Below are 19,550 nucleotides of genomic sequence, written 5' to 3'. Positions count from 1 at the left end.
CTTTGTGTTTGTAACTGAATGACTCCTACCAGCAGCTGATACACACTGTGGAAAATGCAAGTTGTAATGTCCCAGGGAAAATGCCCTGTGTGTTAAGCAAACCATTCCACAGAATGACCTGCAAGTTGGACCGCTGTTTCTGATCTTCCACAGCCGTACTTTTCTCTTCAGTTCTCTAGTTTTGACTCATGAGGAGTCATGAAAACGTGCAAACTACATTTGCACGTTTTCAAGCAATTATACATTATATTTTGCAGCAATAATTGTATGAACAGACTTAAGTGGTGCCCTCTYGCATAAACTCTACTCTCTCCACAAAAGAAAAGCAAATATATTGTCTCAAAATACTTCTCCCATGAAAAGYAGTTGTATTTCCACACTAATATTTTATATAAATCTTTGGTATTTTGAACATATATATATTATTTTATTCTATAAAATAATCAAGAAAATAAGGATAAATGCATTGTGTGATGATGGATAGGCCATTCTAAGATCCCAAAGAAATTCTCTYAGACTTTTCAGAAGCTAACAACTTAAACCGACTTTATAAAAYACTTATTTCTTTCCCATTAAGACACTCAGAATTGTGCATAAAAAGAGGATTGCAAAAGAGTAATATTAATTTTAAAATATTTGACCCTCACAGTGATCTCAATAAACAGAGAAACACACGTCTGACAGTATTTTTTGCTATATGTTTTTAAATAAGCCTCTCAATGACAGTGATTATCATTCTTCTACCCCAGATAAATATCACCCACTGCATCCATGATATTGAAGGGTTAGAATTTAAGCTGAAATCTAAAAATAACCTGAGAAGAATGATGACTTCTTTTCATTGCCAACAGAAAAAAAGGCAAAACTGATATCAACATCTTAAGAATAGATCTAAGGCCTTATAATTTATGTGCAATGCACATATTTTATAAATGTCTTCACTGAAAGGGCTGTTAAAAATGATGAGGAAAAGCAATTTTTCTAGCGCTTAAAACAAATAATGGATATTTGATTAGGGTTATTAAAAACAAGATACCATGCAAAGCTGAACAATATTTTTGTCATTTTCTCTTCAAACTGCCAGCCATTTCTTTTATCTGGCACAAATCTTTAATCATGGTCTGTCATTTTGCTAACAATATTCTATGTCACTTTGTTATATTTAAATTATCTTCACTAGAAACACAAAATGACAGACTGCTGCAGTTCTTACTGCAAGGTGGATGCGGGAATGGAACTGACATATCAAATGCAGAAAATTAAGTAATTTACAAGGGAATAAGGAAGGTACCTGGCAGTAAGAATTTACTATTCAATTTAGTTCCTACATTTACTGTACAGTTTATTTTTACTATATTACCTAACCCATAATGCAGAAATTTACGGCCTTCTTTCAGGACTCATAAGAAAAGGAACAGAGTAATGGTCCTCTCCCTACTACCCCTATCTCCACTGAAACATCTATTGTAAATAATCCATTCTAAGAGCAAAAAGCTTAACTTTGATAGATGAGCAGAAGGCTACCAGGGGATTCCTCTCATTAAACAGTCCACACAAAGCCAGTTTCTCAACCCTAGTTTATCATTCACCTCATTCATAATCTGATAAAGTACCTTCAAGTTTGRTATTAACCCTGATAACTCAGTCTGCCTCCTGCTCGCCTTGGCTCCTGCAATAACAACATAGCTGCAGAGTGTCATTAAGCTGTTGGTTCTTCTGACTGGACGGGATAATGTTGGAATGAGATTTTTTTCCACACTATTTAATATCAGGTCCCAAATCAGATTTACAGGGGATGCACGAATTAGTCCCTGATTTTGGAAAGCAAGCATCTCAGGATCCATACATTCAGCTAAGTTCTGTTGAAATGTTGACCTTCTCTGTCAAGGACCTAACGGACTTAAGTTCTAGCGACTTCCACTGAAACTGAAGAAATTCAGCAGCTTTCAAAGTCCCTGCCAGTTCTAGTCCAAGAACGTCCGTCTGTCCCCACAGTTTTGTTACTAGAAGACACCACAGCGTTTGTGCAGAGGCCGCATTTTCAGTTATCCCAACTTGGCACTGTTGCAATAGCAGTTATGTCTATTTATACCAGCAGAAATGTGTGCTCTTATCACAAACCAATTAGTATAATGAGCCTGATCTCTTATTGTTTATCACAGTCTTTGTGAAGCACAAGTGTTACGAATCATACATATGAAACTCCTATGGTGCTTAGTGCTTTTTTTTTCACTCACCTCTGTTCTTCAGTATACAAACCCACAGCTTGTAGTACAGTGGCTCTGCAAAAGGCCAACAGATTTAGAATATGAACAGCAAGGGAATTTGGTAATGTGAATTGTTGTTTGCTGCTAACTGAGCAAGAATTAAGGTTATATAATATCCAAAAAAAAAAAAAAAAGGAACAAATAAAAAAAAATAGAAGGGGCCCAATCAGGATGAATAATACACCCTCATCATGTAGGAATGTACCTTAAAATCCAACTTCTGTAACCAGGAAGACACACCTGGAAAAACTGAGAAAGTTGGCCAGATGCCGATGTCAGTGGCAGCGTGCTGACGGAATTCCTCTGAAGCGTCTGAGGGCACGACCAGCCCCGCTCTACCTGCACGGTACGGTGCCAAACAGGACTGGGCTGGACACGAGCAAGAGAGAAAGAGCAGGATCCACTGATCCTGCCCGGCTGGACCCTGGGAGCTGCTCGGAGCGTGGGCTGCTCCGTGCCACGGTGACCACAGGCCCTCTGGCTTGCCCAGGCCCACACGGCTACCAGAGTGACAGAGCAGCCCCCTGGCACAAGAGCGGTCAGTAAAGGTGGCTTCCAAATGCTGCTGGGAAAGACTGTCCCCGTGGCCGGCAAGATATGACTATCCTACATCTTCATATACAGGCTAGGCAGGTGGTGATACTTTATTTATTTTGTACTTATGTAATTTTCATGACACTTGCATCCAAAGGGCTGACCAGGACCTCATGCAAAGTGTTGCCCAAACACAGAACAGGATGATTTAGCAGTACTGATGGACAGCAATCAGATGCTGTCATCGGGCCATTTCCCATTACTGCTGTTGATGACAATTCCCCTTGARAGAGGTGAAAAAGCTTCCAGGAAATGCACAGACTGGTTTTAAGTCCTGCAGGCATGCACCCAAAACCAGCAGCAGTGGGAAAATACTTACCATTTATGTCTATTCATCATTGTGCAGCCTTTGAGGAATGTGGTAAGAGTTCAAGCTTAGCACTGTAGATACAGACGTGAGCTGCTTTGTGCATCTCTCCCCTCACATAATGATATCACCACAATTAAGWCAGGGCAAGCTTAGCAGGAGATCAGCTCACAGGGATAGAGACAGCTGGGCAGTACCAGCTAAGGCCCAGGGGAAGCTGGTGATGGGCAAAGAGAAGCCCTTTGGAGAGTTCACAGCCAGCAAGCACCCACAGATCTATCTCAGTAAAAGTACAAGACTGGAAATCCCTCAAAAGCCACTGAAAGCAGCCTCCTGCTAAAGCAGCCTCTTATTTCCTACTCTTCTTTACATCAATTAAACTCAGTCTCTAACTTTTGAAGTGCCTACAAACTGACAATATGCTCTCACCTGAAAGCACCTGCAAGTAACACTAGCGTGTCTTGTTGTTCAAGAGTCTCTCACGTGCTATCAGGCATCAGTTACACATGTTTTTACTATTATTGGGGTAGGAAGAGGAAACTATTGCCCTTTAGATTGACATTCTCAAATCTGAAATGCRAGAACAAAATCAGTGGCTGAACACACTCATTTTGAGGCCCACTTACTCACAGCCAAAATATCACTGCATAGGAAAAGAGTACTGTTAAAAACAAATCACCAAGCTCATTCCCTCAACCTTACCTTCATTAACACAAACATACAACWGCATAGATATCCGTGAGAAAAAATGTATAGACTTCCAAATAAAAATTCCATGCTGTCTGCTCTCAAGTGCCTCAAATTCCCAAGTCATCAACTGATGTGAATCATGCTCTTTCATATATTAACAAAACCATTTACTAATAGGCTGTACAATAGCAGTTTACAGAATCACAGAATGGTTGAGCTTGGAAGGGAACCCCCAGCAGGGACACCCAGACACGGGGCACAGGGCGGCATCCAGGTGGGTTGGAAGATCCCCAGAGAAGGAGACTCCACAACCTCCCTGGGCAGCCTGTGCCAGGRCTCTGTCACCCTCACAGGAAAGAAATTCTTCTTCACATGGTGATTAAACTTCCTATGTGTTTTAATTTACACCCACTACCCTCGTCCTGTCACTGTTTGCTGCGCTGTGGCATACAGGCCTTCAGTTATCACAGTCAGCAAGCAACAGGAGTAGCTGGCCAATATCCTTGTTGAAATTAATTTTACCTTTCCAATCATAAAATACATTTCTGCTTGAGGTTGAGTAAGTGAGGGCATTCAAATTACTCCTCTCCTGCAATTCAGTCAAGCTCATTCCTACTGTCCTTAGCCTGTGCAAGCAGCTGCATTTAGACATGGTAATAAACAAAGACTGAAGTGAAGATTAAATAAAGAGAAAATGGGACAATGAACATCAGTGTAAAACATCTGATTCCTGCCCTTCACAGGAGGATTCTGAACAGCTGCCATTTAGAGGGCATGGTATTTTATTTGCTTTAGCTAATAGGCTTGAAGCTGCTTCAGAGCACAACTGTCCTTCATTAAGTCTCAGGCGAAGCAGTACAGAAGAAAACATTCACAGAATAAAATTTTCATCTGCATTCATGAGTATCACTGATTAGCAAAGAAAAAAAATGGTATGCTTGAATTTCAAATTCTCCATAAAATTCAATCAAACAGAAAGAGATGAGGAAACAGGGAAGAGAACGAGTGAAAAAATAAAACAGAAAATATTAAGTCTAGTCCAAAAGAGGGGCATCTCATCCCTTCCATCCCCTACTCCGCATCAAATTGGCCAAGTGGGGCAGAGCTCTCTGTTTTTGATGAGGCCAGGGTTTGCAGTAGAGAGGGCTACCATGGCACTAGCGAGCTGCAGCAGGCTGAACTGCAGCTCCACAAGCATCACTGACCTGCCCCAGAAGCAGGCAGGGCAAGTAAAGCCGTACTGAATGAGAACAGATCCTGACGCCATCGCTAACCACCTAGAAAGGCTGTGAACCTCCAGCGTGGTTTTCTTTTTTAAGCAAGAGGCAACACTTTCTTTCTGAAGGGCAGACCCATCCTTGACCTCTGATGATTTTTTCTATGCTAAGGATAAAATGAATGAGACACAAAGAGCCTGGGGGGAGGAGGAGCCAGAGTAAAGCCTTTTTTTATGAATAAGCAGCAAAATCCTTTGTTACCTCATCTTTAGCAATGCTGCACTGTAAATCCGACTTAGGAGATAAGTTAGTTCAGTAACTTGGAAAAAGTCAAGATGAAACCACAGTTGATATGGACAGAGAGTCACTGAAGGCTGTGTGACTGTGTGCTTTGCTTTTTATAAAGTTTTAAAAGATATTGGCAACTAACCTCTTTTTTTTTTTTTCTTTTTTTTCCAAAAAGGTCTAGTCTCAGTGCTGATTTAAAAGAACAGATCTTTTCCCTGCTTCTCTTCATAAACCAATATGGCCACGTACCTCTGTTCCCTCACCCAGCACGTAAAAGAGAGAGAAATCAATATCTGTGACCCAGCACTCCTAAACGGCAAGAATAGCCAAAACCAAAAAACTAAATTTGCAATTCTTCCCTACTTTTTACTCTTTTACATAGAAGTTAAGCAATTCTTAAAAAAATACTTCTGAGCACAGTATACACTAAATAAATATTGCTGTAATAATAATGCTGCAATAGAGCTTAAAGGTGAAAACCAGCAGTGGTGGCTTGTGTCTCGCCCCGAGACAGCTGCTGGCTGTGAAGCCTCTCCCTTGGCCTGCACATTCGGAGACTACTTTGGCCTGCACATTTCRTGGGCCTTAGGAACACTTTCTGCATCCATAAACAAGGAACAGCAACGGTTCTCCCCTCTCCTGCAGTCCCAGCCAATCCATGAATTATTTTCATGAAGGAATACCATTAAATTTCTGGCAAGGCTATTTGAATAAAAGGTTACTACAAATTTCTAAGATACTATAAGCTAGCAGGAAACTACAGATACTTTCAAATATATTGCAGGTGATTGTGAAGACAACAAAGGCATTTAATGAGAACCTGCACRATTCAGTCTGAGATATCTAAAAAACAATCTGCTGTGTTGTAAGGGTGAGATTAGGTTTTCTGTGAATCAAGCACATTTTTACATTCCTGTTATTCAATATTTCTTTTCCTCAGTAACACCAGAGAAAGCATGCATAAAAGTAAGTTTGCTAAAGGAATAAAAGGGAAAACTAAACAAAAAGTTGAGAATAAAAGTCATAGGAGAGGAATAAAAGGGTAAGAAAAAAAAACCCAAAATAATGGCAAGGGGGATAAGAAAGTCCTCTCTCTAGAAATGCTAACTTCAAGATAGAACAATTAAAAAGGTGGAAGAGCAAGGAAGAAAGCACAGGCATGTTTAAAGCACAGGAAAAAAAAAAAAGAAATTAAATGATATTTAATGTTTTATTCTCCGTTAATTGGATTCACTATCATTACGTTTTCAAAACTATTCAAAGGACATATCTTCTAAATAAGACTGGGCCAATGTAGCAACAGTTAATTATAATTTATTAACTGGGACTCCTATTAGTTTGCATTTCATTATTCACAAGTCCCTTTATTCAATAATATTTTGAGTGAACTTTCCCTTACTACAATATTATTAATACAAGAGATTAGTGGGATAATAAAGGAGGTTGAATATAGTTTTCAAATAGTGAATGGAAGCAACTGTGCAAATACGGGCTCTTTTTCCCAATTTTTCTCTCTGCTAAAGACATCTAGTCCAAATATTATTTTTTATTATTTTCCTGTGTTCTGTGACCAATAATGCAGCTGAAGTGATAATCCTTCAATTCATGATATCATAATCTTTCCACAGTAGACAGCAATGAGCTAAATTTCCATTTTCAAGCTGGAAAGGAATTCCAGGAAAACATGAGCCTCTGAGAAACTATAATCCTGTTTTCATGAAAGTGTCCCTCTAGCAAAGGGAAGAATGAGGCAACAGAAATAAAGAGAAGGCATCACTCACAATGCATGAAGAGAAGTGATTCTCCAGAGACAAGTGTTCCCCCACCCTCCTGTGGGTACAGTGACCCTGCAGTGCTCTTCAGATGCTGCTGAAGCCCCACGAGCTTTCTGGTGCTGTCTGGAGGTTTGGGGGGAACTCATCATCAGCATAACACCACACAATGTGTTCAAAATAGGCAGTTTTATGATAGAGAACAGGGAAATGTGTTTGGGGCAAACTGCCTTCAGATGTCCAGCAGTGTACATATTCCTTTTGATCCCTTTTGATTTGGCAAAATCTATCTGATCAATTATTTAGCATCTGACTAGATTTAGTCAGTAGCACCGACTGCCAACCAAGGCCCAGATTTTCAATTTTTAAGGTAGTCACAAAGGACCTCGGCCTGCAGCCCTTTGCTGCAAGGGCAGGCAATGACTTCACTGACATCTRTGGACTCTTTCAGGTGGCTATCGATCACTCATAAACTACATCTTGACAAGGTGGGCAACGATTGCCTGGGAAACAAAACTTTTCTTCTATGTAGTCAATACTACTTAGAATAAGACAGGAACAGCAGAGAAATTACAGACAGGAAAGAGCTGGCCAGGTCCAAGTACACTCACTCAGCTTTCTAATGTGCTCTGCACTTCAAGACCATCACTGTAACATCAACATGTTCCCCCCTCAACAAACCACGCTCMCAAGCCTATTTATACCCATTGTGAGCTTATATACCTATTGTGAGCATATATAGCCATTCAGCTGGAATGTCATGTGGTGTCAATTAATCCTGATTAGTCCTGTTGACATATGGGACCCTCACATCATTATCACCTGAAGGGATGGAGCTTGGGGAAGATGAGACCTTCAGATGTATTGAAAACCGAGAGTGCCAGAGATGTCCTTTACACAAGGCACGTTTCCTCCTCCACATTTCTCTGGACTTCATTAGAGTAAGCAAGCACATGCACCCTTATAAATAATTCTGCCTTTAGCACGGGGAATCCAGGGTTTTCTGTCCCATACTTGAAAAAGGTGAACTTGAAATGAGAATAYGTGCCTTGTCTAACAGCTTGGGAGCAAGCAAGTTTCCCAAGAGTGTGTAACACCTCAGGTACTGTGGCATAATAGATCTCCTATTCACAGCCATTCTTCCCACTGCTAGGCAGAGAGTATGTCACGTACCTCATAGGATGTGCAAGCAAACAAATGACCTGAAGTGAGAAGCATAAGAAACATTCACAGTCTTCCCTCACCTCCCATCCATCTGTCTGCAACATGAGCAAGGTTGAGTGCAATCCACAGGAGGTAGGAGCCTCCCTTTACACACACACACTAGTGCCATAATGATGCCGAGCTTTAACATAGCAAGCTCGCCCTAAGTAAGCCGCAGGTAACAGCTAGATGGGAGATGCCTGGCATAGTCTATGGCAGCAGGACTTCTTTGGCTACATCTGACACACAGTTTCATTGCTTCCACATGGTGGTCATGRCTCTGCAGCAGGCAGCAATCACCTTACAACACACAGTATTTTAGTATTTCAGCAGATGCCATGTTACTGTTTCTTTTGACTTATGTAGATTTTCTRAAGAGCAGCCTGGGCCAGCCAGGAAAGCCAACAACTCACTAACATATAGGTCYATGAGTCCCAGTCTCATGAAATCATTATGACAAATGTGGCTACTTTCATTTATTCAAGTTGGACAATGATGCTAACCTAGTTAGTCTGCTGGCTGTATCATTCCTTCCCTGCATCAGCAGAAAGCTGCCATAAATGCCCCTTTACAAGCATATAAGGGAGTCCTTGCACTCCCTTCTCCAAGAAATGACTTAACTGAATTATTTCATTTGTATTTCAGTAAGTAAACTTTAAAGAGTTTACTTAGAATTTGAAAAGAGTTACACTCAAGAGTCAAAGCCTCTAACAATTTCTTAATGCCTCCTTTCACTTCTACAACACTGCTTCTTTTCCTCATTTTCTATGATATATGAAACAACTAAGCAGCAGCAGTCTGAGGCCGCAACCAGGCTATAGTCATATTTGTTCTGAACTAGGCAAGTGACATGTGATTGAATATYTAAAATAAATAAATAAATCCCCTACAGATATATGAGATCAGGTAAAACAAGCCTGGGGCTAAGCTGCTGCTTTTTCAGTACATGCAAGTGCCAGCAAGTTGTCCTGAATGCACCAAGTTCCCTCTATGCCTCACTGAACCACGAGCTGCACAAATGAGCACATCTGACATGGGAAAAAGACTCTGCTACACTGCCTATACTTCACATCCACGAGGTGACAAAAGCCACTATTAAAATAAAAACAAACACCGCTCAACGGAAAATAAGACAAGAAAAAAATGCAGACCGGGAGAAAATAAAGGAGGCAGTTTGTGCATACCTTCACAAAGTTACAAGATGCTGGATCATTCCAAGATGAAAAATGGCAGAACACTATCATTGCAATATTACATCTTTCAAGCAGGCATATTTATTCCCCTGTTTTTGCACAACAGCAGAGAAAATAGCTCAATAGAACAGCTTTTTTAATTGTCACCAGGTATTCTTAAAAAATATGATTACCTCCAAAATAATTTCACAATCCCTACAGTAAAATCAGAAAAAACAAGTAAATGCCCWTTTTTTTGTGAAGAATGGAAGTCACAGAATAATCTTTTGAGGCCTGGAGTACACTACAATCAGACCAAATTTCCTCAGCTCAAGAAATGTCATCTTTACATCGACTGGTACAAAAAAAAATTGTTTCTAGCCTGAGGCCACTGTGATAAGGGATTTAGAAACCCTCACCGTGTAGGCTAGGAGATATAAAGGAATGCATCATCTCAGGAGACCTGTCTGCTGYTCACAGCTCTGGAGCAAATGTTCTCACAGCTGGTATGACTTGGACCAGTTGGGAAGATAAAAAAGAAAAAAAAAAGGCTATATGAATCACTAGCAGTATCCAGCATTTTGCCTAACCTGCATTTAACAGGAGTGCAGCAGAACTAATGGTCAGCAAAATGAAATCAGATCATTCTAAAGCAAGGCATGAGATTGCCTGCTCTCTTGGATACACAATAGAAGTCACAGGCTTAAGGAAAAGTGGACAAAGATTTCAGTCCAATCTATGGGCATTTCAGTGCAATCCACGCACTGCTGAGATGCTTCCCTCAGCTGAGGCAGCCCTCAGTGCAACTCCAGCAGGTCCTGGGTCACACAAAATTTTTGCAGGTTGTACAGCCCTCCCAAGCATGTCTGCACTGCTGGATATTAGGAGGGGGAAGCCTTTTCAAGGGCTTCAGGAGCTTTAGTACAGCAATCCACTTCTAGTAGACACTAGGGTCTTTATACAATAATACACTGCAGCTCAAGACAAAATTTTACCCTTACAGGTAAGRGTCTGTAAGACTGTAAGAGTGGGCCTTTGCATTAAAATGTTTGATCATTGCAAATTCATACTCCCAGGCTTGGATACCAGACTTCTCTTCAGAGGCAGTGTCAGAGCTCAAACAGGGCTGTGAGCRGGCACAGGAGACTAAAAAATTGCAGGTGGATGCAGGAACCTTCACCTTACTGTATGAAATCAGGACAGCCTTGAGAAAGGTTTAAAAACCTCATTATTAAACTAGTGAAAAATCCAGCTCCTTCTGAGGTTTCTGCTGATGCAGAGTTCAMTATTCCATGATACATCTGGCTCCTACCTTCTACGTGTGAGCAAAAGGATTAGTGATGGTCCCAAGATTCTCCTCACATTTTATTTGCTCTCTGCCTCCCTCCCCCTGAAGATGTATTTTCTCTTGGGAAACCTCCTTCTTTACATGTTTATCACATCTGTGATTACTCGGGCTATGGTTCAGTCATAGCTTGCATGTTAATGAGCACTGCCACCCAAAAACTGCTTGCTATACCTTAAAACCCAGCTGTTAGATGGCAAATGTCAAACATACCAAAACATACTATTAAGAAGTCATCACGTGACACTCTTGGAACAATTCTGCTACATTTACTCCATCTGCTTAAGAGTGCAAACTCTCACAGATTATCGGTTTCTAATATGTTTTGCAGGGACCATGCATTCCAAATATGCCTCTCCTTAGATACCTAGCAGATGGCTTGAAATACAGAGCATTGTTATCTCACCCTCCATCTGATGAAGCTGATTTGCATCATTAATGATACTTTGTCTGCTTTAGTATAAAAATCTCTCATATTTTGAATAAAATGGATTAATACTCTACACTACTGCAAGATAATGAGCAGTGTCTCGAAAGAGTGAACTTAAAGAACAAAATCCTTTTGCTCCTTATTTTAGTGAGGAGGCTCAACTGGCACAGCACTTCATTCATTTATGTAAACACTGGAACATCTACTAACTTCTGAGACAGCAACACTTTGAATGGTAATTTTAAAAAATCTATCTTGTTCCACACATTTCTTTGGGTCCTTACAGCTATCAAATAAACTCAGTTCTCACACAGATCAATCCTTTCATGTACATGCATTCTCACAAACCCCGTGTGATAGAAGGGAAATCAACTGAAGGTAAGGCAGAGATTTAATGAGATACAAGATGTATGTGCAAAGTGACAGATATATTTGCTCACTTCACACTGCTTTCATTGGTGAGATATCCAAGCCAGCAAATAACTCAGACAATAAAATTTTTCATATAGAAATATGTATTTTACCAATTTTAAGGGCAGGTGATTTCATGGAAACCTTCAAAATCAGGGCAGTATTTATAAACTTTAAGTCTAAATTTAGATTCCAATTTTAAATACTTAAACAAATGTGACTTGATTCAATTCCACTGATTTAAAAAGTGCATCGCARAATACGGCCACTTTTATTTAGATGCTTAAGTATTCCTTCCAGATACAACATTTAAGTTGTATCTTATCTTATTATCTTATCTGTAYCTTATCTTATTTCAAGTTGTATCTTGAAATGAAATTTCAACCTCAATCTTCTCCTTTTATGACTTTATAGAACTCTTTCCTGCGCTCAGCTGATGACCTCCAACCATTTACAAGCAGGCACATGATTTAAGATCACCGATGGCAGAACTTGGTAGTTCTTCAAAGAAGTGGATCCCTAGAGCCCCCTTAAGTGGTGGTGATGATAAAGGTCTACAGCAGAATCTTCACACGGAGTGTAAAGAAGTGAGATGAAGAAACACATTTTCTGTGAAAGAACAAAGGTCCCCCATGAAGATGCTCAGTGACTTTCAGCAAGATAGCCAGCTACAGTAAGCTTCTAGCAGTAAAACACTTGAAGAGATGAGCTAAGTTAGCTGAGCTTCCTTACACTTAACACGCTCACACAGAGTGTATTACACTTAACACACGCCCTCATTAAGCCTTCTTTGCTCGGAATTTTCTTCCCTACTTCTCCTTTATGATAAAGGTGGTCAAAAAAACTACATTTCTACCTTATGTTGATGCTATACTGYAAATTGAAGGGTTTTGAATCATGCTGCTTCCAGCTGAAACATTTCCTAGCAAAATGATATGTTTCGTCTGGAGAAAAACTCCCCAAGTATATCTGAATTCTCGTTGCACAGACTTAATCATCCATTGGTTTCAAAGGCATCTGCAAAGGTGCCAGTTCTACCTCCTGCTACACACACGTTCTCTAAACTTCCCTTAGAGAGTCTTCCTTTAGCCTATGATACATAAGGAGCAAATCAAGAATCTAAATGAAAACCAAATAAAAAATATATTCTCTCTCTAATGTATTCTCAAAAAAGAAAAAAAATAGGGTTTTGCTTACTTTTTTATGCAAGCAATAAAACAGGTGGAGTTAATTATGCAAAACCCAAATAACTTCCAAAAAACCAAATATCTGTAACTACTCCATTCACATAAATATAAAAGGATTGTGAATGTACTGTATTTTAGAGTATCCTTCTTGCTAAAAATATCATAGACTTTCTTTTTCCACCGATATTAAAAGAAATTCTCAGCTTCTAATTATTAGGGATAAACTATTTTTAGAATTGTGACATTTGCACGTATTGAAAAACTGTCATTGGTCCTGGAATAAACTTCACCTGTGGGAGCTTGGCCAGTACAGTCCAAAAAAAAAAAAAAAAAAACAAGGACAGAAAGGGAAATTGCAACACTTGAAAGTTCTAGAATACCCAGGCACGCAGTTAGGAAGAGGAGTTGTTGGCAAGCCCAGAGGTGCCCGTTACCTGCACTGCTACACACACAGCTTGGACTTAGACTTCATGCGTTTGTGTCCTTGGAAAATGCAGAGAACACTGGCCTCTAAAYAGCAACACTTGGAAACATTTAGGCCATCTACAAAATAAAAAACTCAAACCAGGAAAAGGTCAAAGTATGTAGGGCACTGAGGAATAACCCTTGTATAGAAAAGCAACAAACTGTATTGCAATGCCCAATTATTCCTAAATGTGATTTAGTCCAAGGAAAGCTGAGGAAAGTTTGAAATTGTCAACTACTGTCAGTAAAGAAATGTCTTAGCTGCACTTGCTTCCAAAATATGAAATAGTGCCAAAAAGAGGATTTAATTTCTAATTAATTCCTAGAAACTACACTTTTTATGGAAGCAGGATGAATAGTAGCATGATGATCACAATGGAAATTTCTCTCACAAGTACTAAAACTACATGACGAGGGAAAAGAACATGCTGCAAGCCCTTTAACAAGACCCATCAGGACACATAAAAATGTGTTACACATTAAAATATTGATGCAGAAATGAAAATTCCAGGTAGACAACCAAAATACTGTAACAAAAGGCATAAATAAATAAAAACAAACCACAACTGCAAACCCATCAGAAGTATTCTGTACAGAAGGAAAGAAAAAAAGAAAAGAAGTCTTTAGAGATTCTCCAGTGTTCAATAAAGAGAAATTTGCTTTGTTCTGGGAGCCTGATATGTTAATTAAAWCCACGCAACCCAGAAACATCAGATTATTAATTTTTAATAGACACACGTGCTCCCTTCTCTGTGGCTGTCCCAGCAGCTCCCGAGAGGCCCCAGGCCCTGGGGAATCTGCCCCTGCCACCCTTACCTTCACTCGCACCTTGCACGGGCAGCTCACTGCAGAGCAGCTGCAACACGGCCGYGAGCAGCGGTCGTAACAACAACAGCTGTGGGGTTCCCAGCTTTGCAGAGGTTTATATTCTATAGCTTGTGTTGGTATTGGTACAGTAACAGCAAATAACATAATAAAAACATAAAGAACATAATAACATGAAGTTCCAGCATATCCTCTCTCTTACGCATACTCGTGCTGCATTAAGAAATATTTCTGRGTTTTCAGAGCCTTCTACAATGTGTCAGCCTTACCTATGCAGCTTATCCTCCAGCATCTCCATGTATTTTACTGCATTTTCTTTTACACTGGCCACTGCAAAATAAAATCCAAAGTTAGRCAATAGCATATCTGTAATTTCTTAACATCATCTCATCTCTTATGGCTTTACACGTATCGCTTGAAAATGGTAATTCCTCTACAATAGGCATATAGATTTTTTTAAAAATGTATTTGTAAGGTAGATTTATGTCTCCGCAACTTCTCTCAGAAGAAAATGTAATAACCACATACTCAACACAAAACAACAAAGCTGTTCTTTCAGATGATCCTCAGTACTCCATCTTGGGCAAGAATGGAGGGAAAAGTTAGTTCCCTCTGGGAAAATGGAGAACGCAAAGAATAATCATTTCACATTATGACCAAAGGAAAAAAAAAGTTTTTTTTTTTTATTTTCCCTTTCTAACAGCTGATTTCCTACACTAAGTCCACTAGGACTCTTTATCAGTCAGTCCTTTTTACATTATTAGTATCTCACTATACATCAATCTCATATGGTTTACCTGAAAATACATTCTGCAGAGAATTGCTGTTGCTGTAGGCAAAGTTTGCTGCATGGATCCGATGGACGCCCTGTAAATTTAGCCATCGATCTCCTCCCACTATATTCTCTGCAATGATTTATCTCCTCTTTGTGGAATCACCCCAAAGGATACACACACTTGAGAGGAATAGTACAGCTATGTCAAGAGGTTTTAGTGATTGGCATTGACTGTTCTTTGATCTCAGTGATATACCTACGTAAAGTGTCCGGATACAACTAACACATATTAAACATTCCAATGTGTTCCTTGCTTTGCCTTTCTGTTTCCCTTCCCGCTTCCCCCCCAAGCCCTGTTCCCTAAAATACAAATCTTCACACACTAAAGCCTAACTTGAAATCCTGGCATTGCCCGGATCAGCTGTTCCAAAGTTGCGCACATACACACACACACACACACACACTTCCCATATACAACCATATACAAATATAGCTGTTACTTCGATTGGCTAAACAAAGTATCCACCCCGATGTTCTAGAAAACACCACAGTTTTGTCCATGACCTTTCTAATCCAGATTCACTATCAAAAGAAGTTTTGCAACACAACAGCTGATGTGGAGCCAGAAGGATTAGGGATGGGTATGCTGTATAGGGAGTTGCCTTCATTTACGGAGTCACTGCTCCACCTCGCTATCAGAAGAGCACTGGGGAACACTAAAGGTTATACAAGGATTTCTGCGATGGCACTGCAGACTAAAATAAGTTTCTTTACCCGGTAGCAGAGTTTTATAACAGCTACACGGCTTAGTAAAAGTTCCTGGCTTTATTATCGCTCTTTTATTCCCTGCGCTTCCCGCGGAACTCCAGAGAGTGTTCCTTTAATGACGCACTACAGAGGTACATAAACTAAACCCAGCTTTCCAAAGCTGCCTTTGTGAAGCGCCAGCGCGCTGACCCGCAGTTCAGCGGGCTCTTTGAGGGCAGATTGCTTCAAGGGACACAGCGGCGGCACTCGCCATTCTCCTGCCATTGTCGCAATATCCTTGGACACCAGCTCTTGCAACGCACACGCTTATTCTTTCCCATAATAAAGTCCGAAGATATTAATAATTTTTGGAGGGGGATAAGAAGAGGTGGAGAATCTGTTTCACACTCGCTTTGTTTCTAACCGATATAGTGACTTCTTATGTTACATGAAAGATAAACCTTGCTCTCAATTTCGCCTGCTGTGCTTGTCACTTTTTAATTGGGTATGATCTGATAGAGTAATTCTCACTTTCACAGTTCAGCCCTGCCCCTACATGCAATTGTACCATGCCCTTGAAGCACAGAGCTTAAGAAATCAGCATTATTCAATGACAAAAAGTAATGCACAAGAACACACCACCAGTCAAAAGTAGGTCATTGAAAAGCTAGCACTCATTTGGAAATCACGGCACATCACTAAACCGTATGCTCTCCTGCCAAATGTTTTAACTAAATTAAAAGAAATGCAAACTTTGCACTTGCAAAGACAAAGCCATGCAGACTAGTTTTGTCTCCTTGCCTTCTTGTGCATGTAATCAAAAGACTTGTGACCTGGGTATTTTTCTTGAAGGAAAACCTTGCTTAATAATTCTTGAGGCCTACTTTCTTTGCAACAAAGCACACGCAGCATTGCAACAAGTCCACAAACACTTTTGCCCTTTCAGATCATTTATTTGAAATAGAAGACAAACAACAAATTAGCAGAATTTAGTTTTAATTTAATGAATCTATTCATCAACACTTCAAAGCCTACATCACATGTAGACTGTAAGCTCTGCATGCCTCAAATTTACCTAAAGAAGTACTAGAAGACAGACAAAATAATAATGAGATTTTCTTCTGCATAAACAGTCCAAATAGTTTATATTTAAGTGAAAGAGATTGATTTTTCCATCAGTTCTCTGAGGATTTACATGCTTTGCTCTTATTGGCCTTGAGGGGAGTTATTAAAATAAAAGATCAGACACCAGGATGTTTGCTAAGATTAACAATAGACTTTTCCTGTAAAGGATTAATGGATTAAAAGTGATTCAGCATTTCTTTTATTTTGTCATATAATCTTTTTCCTCCTCCATTCTCCCAACAAAATCCAGTCTTACAACCAAACCTGGTCAGATGGAACTGAGGGTCACCCACAAACTTGGGTGGCCCTTTCAGTTGTTGCACAGCATAAACATGACGTCTTGAAAGCTGCATAAATCTCTTCCAATAATTAAACCAGAGAGTTTATAGAATAAAGAATATGGCCTAAATCCATAGCCGAAAACCAAAGGATGGAGCAGCTGAAATTGCTGCCAGCAGCTCTGGACCCAGCACTGGAAACCTGTCACACATTACCCGCTCACATCGCAAGCCTATAGCCTATACCATTAATCTCATTTTTCTACAACCATTACATTCCTTTTCAAGTACTTTATTAGTAAAGTAAGATACCCATTAATTTCAATTAAATTTTTATCTGACTTCAGAAACTCAGGTGAGCTTTGGTTCTTTTTAACATTGACATAAAAACTATATAACTGCATGGACATGGATGGACCTATATGGGTTAAACATAGAGGGCTGAGTGTGACAAAGCCCTCTGTGTTTAACTCGGGTTTCTGACAGATTTCTGGGGTTTAAGTGTATAAATAATCATTAATGCTAAAATAAAAAGAAAGCACATCATTAGTTAAAAGCTAAAAATACCTGACAGCAAGAGAAAAACCCAAAGAACAAGCTGTGAGTTAAGAACAACAGCCTCTTTCCAGTTCATTATTCCTGGAGAACTTAACTGAAGAGGAGAGAATAGGATTAGAGAGAGGAAAATAGGTGGTTCAAGACAGACATACAAAAGCTCCTAAAAAGCTGACATCCTGGGTCAACTCAATCAACCAAACTCCTTTCTGGTTCACTGATTACCTTTCAATAATGAAGTAAATCCTGAGATGTGTAGTTACGACCTGTCTTTTCCACTGGTTGTGCTTTCTTCTAAGGAATCTACTCATCCTTTAAGCATCATTATTGAAGAGCACTGTATTAGTCCAGAGAAATTAGTGTCTAAGATGAGGCCATCTAAACCAGTCAGAGATGAGGCCAAAATTTAGGAGACCAGAGAAGGGTGAACTGCAAAAAGAACATTGGTACCAAACAACTGTGATATTAAATCTCCACATTTCTTCTGCTGGAACTGCACATCATGTGAATGCAGCTGGATTGTCCTATGCAAGGGCTGTATTTCTTTGGAGGGAAGAGAGCCTGCAGCAGCTGCTGAGGCGGAGCTAGGTGATCTGGCAATATTGATTTTATCCAAGTCCCAGCCCACTAGAGGACAGTGGGACTCTCGGTAATCTATTGTCACATGTCATTGTAATGCTCATGCAACTCTTAGAGGGAAGCAATATATTGCATCTTGCCCATAGGAGGATTTCAGCCAGTGGCTTCATTCAGACTGCTTCTCCAGACCTAGAGGGACTCCTGTCCCAACATAGTGGGGCAAATCTTCCGATAAGTGAAAACCAAAAAATAAAGGATTTAACTTGAACATCACTGACACACAATACTTTGCTCACTCTTACCCTAAATGCTACGCTATCAGCTTCTGCTTCATACCCCCAATCATTTTTTTTTTTTTAAGTAATAATAAAAACACATGGAAAGAAAGAGAAATGCAAACTGGCGGGGCACAAGACCGAAAATCGTTTTCCAAATTACGTTGCATTGGCATAGGAAAAAGGGTAAAGTACAAAATGTACAACTTCCTTAAGCAGTTCCTTGTGGGGCAATCCCTACTCCTTTCAGTAGAGGTCCACTATTCCCTTTCCCTCAAACATGTGGGACACCCAAATAGGAGTGAGGGTGAAGTCCAGCCCCTGTTCAAGCTGGGATGGATGGACACTGCAGTACCAAGGACAACCCGGCTTCTCTCATTAGCAGAGAAGTGGCCAAGTACAGCTCATGTGGAGAGATGGCACAGTTTCACACATAGCAGAAGCCGGTAATGAACGAGCCCTTTGATTGTTCATGGAAGGATCTCCATTTGCTTGTTCCTCTGCCCCCTCAGTGCCCACCTTATTTTCAGCAATCTTAATTTGCAGGCTTTGCTGCAACTTAATGAATTTTGAGCTGACATCGACACTCACAATGAATCAACAAGACCTTGACTTTGATGTGAAAGATTGCAGCCAGACACACGTGGCTATAGAAATTATTGATATAAACAGAGAGGCCAGGTCTTGCCCTCAGGTTAGATGTTAGGACAGATAAAAGATATAGGAAATTTCAGCATAAACAGAAGTTTGACAAAGACATAAAATCCTGAAAACTACATCTTACAAAGATATCTTAAAAAGAGGCACTAGCAGCACTGCCTGTACCAACTTAAATATCTACCTTTTTGGGCACAGCATAAACGGCTTGCAGAGCAGGCAAGAGGGCAGAGAAAAAACCCACTCTGCATAAAAAGGCACATTTGAAAAACCCGACATTTCCAGAAATTACCTCCCGAACCTTCTKCATTGTATGTGATATTTTCCATCCATAAAGAGAGGTGACCCTGCAAGTTCAGTGATGATTGAATTGCCTACATTGAAGG

General features: G+C 40.0%; 1 protein-coding gene across 1 annotated transcript in view; it reads right to left on the bottom strand.

Moving 5' to 3' along the window:
* Positions 1-15,980, bottom strand: part of LOC112959366 (disrupted in schizophrenia 1 protein-like) — a 48,656-nt gene extending 32,676 nt beyond the window's left edge. The window contains exon 1 of the mRNA XM_026053384.1: positions 15,841-15,980. Within this exon, the coding sequence (XP_025909169.1) occupies positions 15,841-15,980 (140 nt within the window). The remainder of the gene's footprint in view (positions 1-15,840) is intronic.
* Positions 15,981-19,550: the final 3,570 nt, after the last annotated feature.

This window comes from Nothoprocta perdicaria, unplaced genomic scaffold (assembly GCF_003342845.1).
Source record: "Nothoprocta perdicaria isolate Ctin4 unplaced genomic scaffold, notPer1 scaffold_99, whole genome shotgun sequence".
In the NCBI taxonomy this organism is placed as follows: Eukaryota; Metazoa; Chordata; class Aves; order Tinamiformes; family Tinamidae; genus Nothoprocta; species Nothoprocta perdicaria.
Note: the sequence above shows the minus strand (reverse complement) of the source record. Positions and strands in the feature narration are given on the sequence as shown.